Here is a 3403-nt window from a genome sequence, read left to right as displayed (position 1 = left end):
TTTTTTGAACTTTGTTAAGCCATTGAATGTACTACACAAGTTGTAATTTGTGAAGTGGCAGATATCAATAAAAGTCATTAAACGGAAAGATGATTTTTTTTTAATATTTTCTTATTACTTTGTTGCTTTAGTTATTATTGCATTTAAAAATTACGCTTTGTTACATAAATACATATGTAATCAGTGTGTTCTTATATATATTATAAACATTTTTTTGTTTAAGATTTCATGAACATATGTTCTTATAACTTATTATTGCAATCATTTAGTATACACGAAACTTGTAGAAATTAATAAACGAAATGGTCACATTCCAACCAATGATCACAGTAACCAGATAGAATAAAAATATGACAGGTAATGGGATGAGAATCAGACGCGTGTTCTTCAAATGGGGGATACCTGGTGCGAATAAAGAATTGTGTCGTTTAAAGGAGTTGTATACATACATTTACTTTATTTACTTACAGTTATAGCCCAAAAATGTTATATAGACATAATAACCCAATGCCAAAAGCCAAAATGTGTTTCCCAGTAATCGTGCGAAAAACCACGGCTGGCTTATAACCCATTCATAGAAAAACAGTTGCACAAAATGCAACAGTATTAATGGAGGAAAGAAAGCATTTAGATGTACATCAAAAGCATAGCCCCATTCGATATCTGGTTCAAGACTACTGCTGCGCAAGTAACGATTCGTCACTAACCAGAAGAATGAAGCAACTATAATGCCCGCAAATATACAATCCACCAAAACTACATATAAAATGAAGGATACACTCTGCAAGAAGTTTAGTCCCATTGTCCATGCGAGCACGACGGAGGTCACTAGAATATTTTTTTATATAAATTGGTTGCACTGACTCTCTAGCAGAGTCCACAAACTTTGCACTTACCGCATAGGCATACCACCAATAAAACTAGGAAGGCAGGATCATCCCTGGCAAATTGTGATTTGGTCTCTGTGTGTTATTGGCAATATGGTTACTAGATTAGGTCAAAGTAAAAGCTGTTACTTACGCTTCCTGTAATTAAAGTTTCTGTATACTTTTTGTGGGGATATAAACAAGTAAATCATTTGCCATACGGCAAACTCGAAGTCCATCTGATTGAATTTTAATAGTCGCCGTAAATATTTGTAGCTTTTGCTTGTTGCAGATAGACAATTTCTTGTGTGATTCGCTGGCGGTGGTAAGGGCGATTGTCCGCGGGACGTTGTATATGACGGGGCATAGCTGGAACCGGTCACTGATGGCGTAGGTGAAGTTGAATGCTTCATTTTGTCGAACCTAACTTTGGTTAAACTTATTTTTGTTTAACAAAAAGTTGTTTTCGCTAAGGCTGCACAAAAACTGACACATCACGTCAAATGTCGTTGTATAGGGATATTTTATAGGGACATTTTTCTAAAATGACCATAAAATTGTTGAACACTGCTTTCCATACGCTTCCCAATAATAGACAGTCACGAAAAGTCCACTGGCGCCATATTTATTTTCTTCATAGAAAATCGCACGGGAAATTTTTGGGGCAGCCGATAATAGAATGTGAAAAATAGTATCAATTCAATAAATTATTCTGAAATTGTTAGAAATTTTATTTTAAACCCTCGCGGTATATTACGCGTTGGAATTCTGTGCGAATATGTCCGTAAAATGTGAGAAAAGACGTGAACGTTTTATGAAAATGGTGTCTAATTAGTGTTGATTTGTGCGGGTACGGTACGGGTGTGCAGCGGAGTTGTGTGGAGGAGTGCGGCGATCTGCAACACATTCGGCAATGGACAAAGAAAATTGTTTGGAATTGTGAAAATGTAAAGAAACCATAATATATATTGAAAACATAGGCCTGCAAAATTAATTAAAGCCGCCAGGCGGGCGTTGTTTGCGTATGGCCACAAGCTGCGTTACGATCAATTGTGCTTAAAAATAGAATTGAAGCACATCTGTGGGTATGGGTATGTGTGTGTGTGGATATAAAAAAGGAAAATAAAAAAGAAGACTGAAAGAAAGTGGAAGAATTTTTCACAACGGCTTGCGAGGGAGGACCTGGAAATCATATACGGACCACAAATTATCCAAGAAAACATTAAAAAAAGAAAGTACCAAAATTAGTACAAAAATTTGTCGGAGCTCTTAATGGACTGTCTCTAACAGAGGACTCCACCCTATAGTACACCCTTGGCTCCTGCCACTTCATATCATTTTCATCACTTCGCTACTGTACACATACGCAGGCGGCTTCAAGTCGTTCTGTATCGCGTTGCGTTAAGTACGCGTTTTGCATCGATAAAACGAGACTTTCATTATAAATCAACGTAGAAGAAAAGTGAAGTTAAGAATATCGGCAAATTGGTTTGCAGTTGCTTTCTGTTGCCTCATTTCTTCGTACACGAATTTTTTCTAGTTTTATTTTATCTTTATATTTTTCCGACTGGACTGGTTGGCGGCTAAGTGTCCGCCTAAATATAGCCGTCAATTTGTGGTCGTCATCTGGATTTGCCTTCTGTGACGGCGACAGCCCGAACGCCGGCAAAGTGGATGCCCGGGGCAACCTGGGTGTGCCCCAGGACTACGCAGGCATGGTGGGCTTAGCGGGTGGAGGTGGTCCCGGTGGTGCTGCAGGTCATCTGTATGGACCAGTGCCGCCACAAGACAGTAAGCTAAATTTATTCTTGCATAATTATATTTTTTTAATATAAGTAATTTATTTTAGCATTAATAGTGCGCGACATGGTGCAAATGCCACCGCCTCCATCAAATGCACCGACATCAGCAGATGCGTGCTTGAGCATTGTTCATTCACTCATGTGCCATCGACAAGGTGGCGAGAGTGAAGGCTTTGCAAAACGTGCTATTGAATCGCTGGTGAAAAAATTAAAAGAAAAGCGTGATGAATTGGATTCGCTGATAACGGCCATCACCACGAACGGTGCACATCCCAGCAAATGTGTCACTATTCAACGAACATTAGACGGCCGTTTGCAGGTGCGTTTGCTTTGTGTTATTTAAAAAAAAAAACTCATTATGAACTTAAAAGAAGCCAATAATTACCGTCGCTAAACTAAAATAAACTTTATTATCTTTCCAACTTCCAAACAGGTTGCTGGTCGTAAGGGCTTTCCACATGTCATATACGCACGCATTTGGCGTTGGCCAGATCTGCACAAAAACGAACTAAAGCACGTTAAATATTGTGCATTCGCTTTCGATCTCAAATGCGATTCAGTTTGCGTCAATCCGTATCATTATGAGCGGGTCGTTTCACCAGGCATCGATTTGTCCGGTTTGAGCCTGCAGTCCGGGCCAAGTCGTTTGGTGAAAGATGAATATTCGGCTGGTCCGTTAGTCGGTGGCATGGATATTGATGGTAATGACATCGGTACTATACAACACCATCCATC

General features: G+C 39.1%; 2 protein-coding genes across 2 annotated transcripts in view; one reads left to right on the top strand and one right to left on the bottom strand.

Moving 5' to 3' along the window:
- Window positions 1–102: 102 nt before the first annotated feature.
- Window positions 103–1424, bottom strand: LOC118742631 (protein unc-50 homolog). Its single transcript, XM_036474850.1, has 4 exons — window positions 1021–1424; window positions 897–962; window positions 469–828; window positions 103–402 (listed from the first exon to the last, which is right to left on the bottom strand). The coding sequence occupies exons 1-4, from the start codon at window positions 1277–1279 to the stop codon at window positions 266–268; spliced, it is 822 nt and encodes a 273-aa protein (XP_036330743.1). The 5' UTR covers window positions 1280–1424; the 3' UTR covers window positions 103–265.
- Window positions 1425–1511: 87 nt separating this feature from the next.
- LOC118744012 overlaps window positions 1512–3403 on the top strand; it is a gene marked incomplete in the record, with an annotated part of 13967 nt that continues 12075 nt past the window's right edge. The window contains 3 exon segments of the mRNA XM_036476803.1: window positions 1512–2657; window positions 2716–2987; window positions 3102–3403. Coding sequence (XP_036332696.1) covers window positions 2582–2657; window positions 2716–2987; window positions 3102–3403 — 650 coding nt within the window.

Source organism: Rhagoletis pomonella, unplaced genomic scaffold, assembly GCF_013731165.1.
Source record: "Rhagoletis pomonella isolate Grant_MI unplaced genomic scaffold, Rhpom_1.0 Rhpom_scaffold_00001, whole genome shotgun sequence".
NCBI lineage: Eukaryota > Metazoa > Arthropoda > Insecta > Diptera > Tephritidae > Rhagoletis > Rhagoletis pomonella.
Note: the sequence above shows the minus strand (reverse complement) of the source record. Positions and strands in the feature narration are given on the sequence as shown.

Excerpts from the sequence above, each read along its gene's own strand:
- LOC118742631 (XM_036474850.1), bottom strand. The coding sequence starts at position 1,279 with ATGAAGCATTCAACTTCACCTACGCCATCAGTGACCGGTTCCAGCTAT. Across the intron at positions 829-896 it reads ATTGGTGGTATGCCTATGCG|TGACCTCCGTCGTGCTCGCA; the intron begins GTAAGTGCAAAG and ends AAAATATTCTAG. Across the intron at positions 403-468 it reads AACATTTTTGGGCTATAACT|GTATCCCCCATTTGAAGAAC; the intron begins GTAAGTAAATAA and ends TATTCGCACCAG.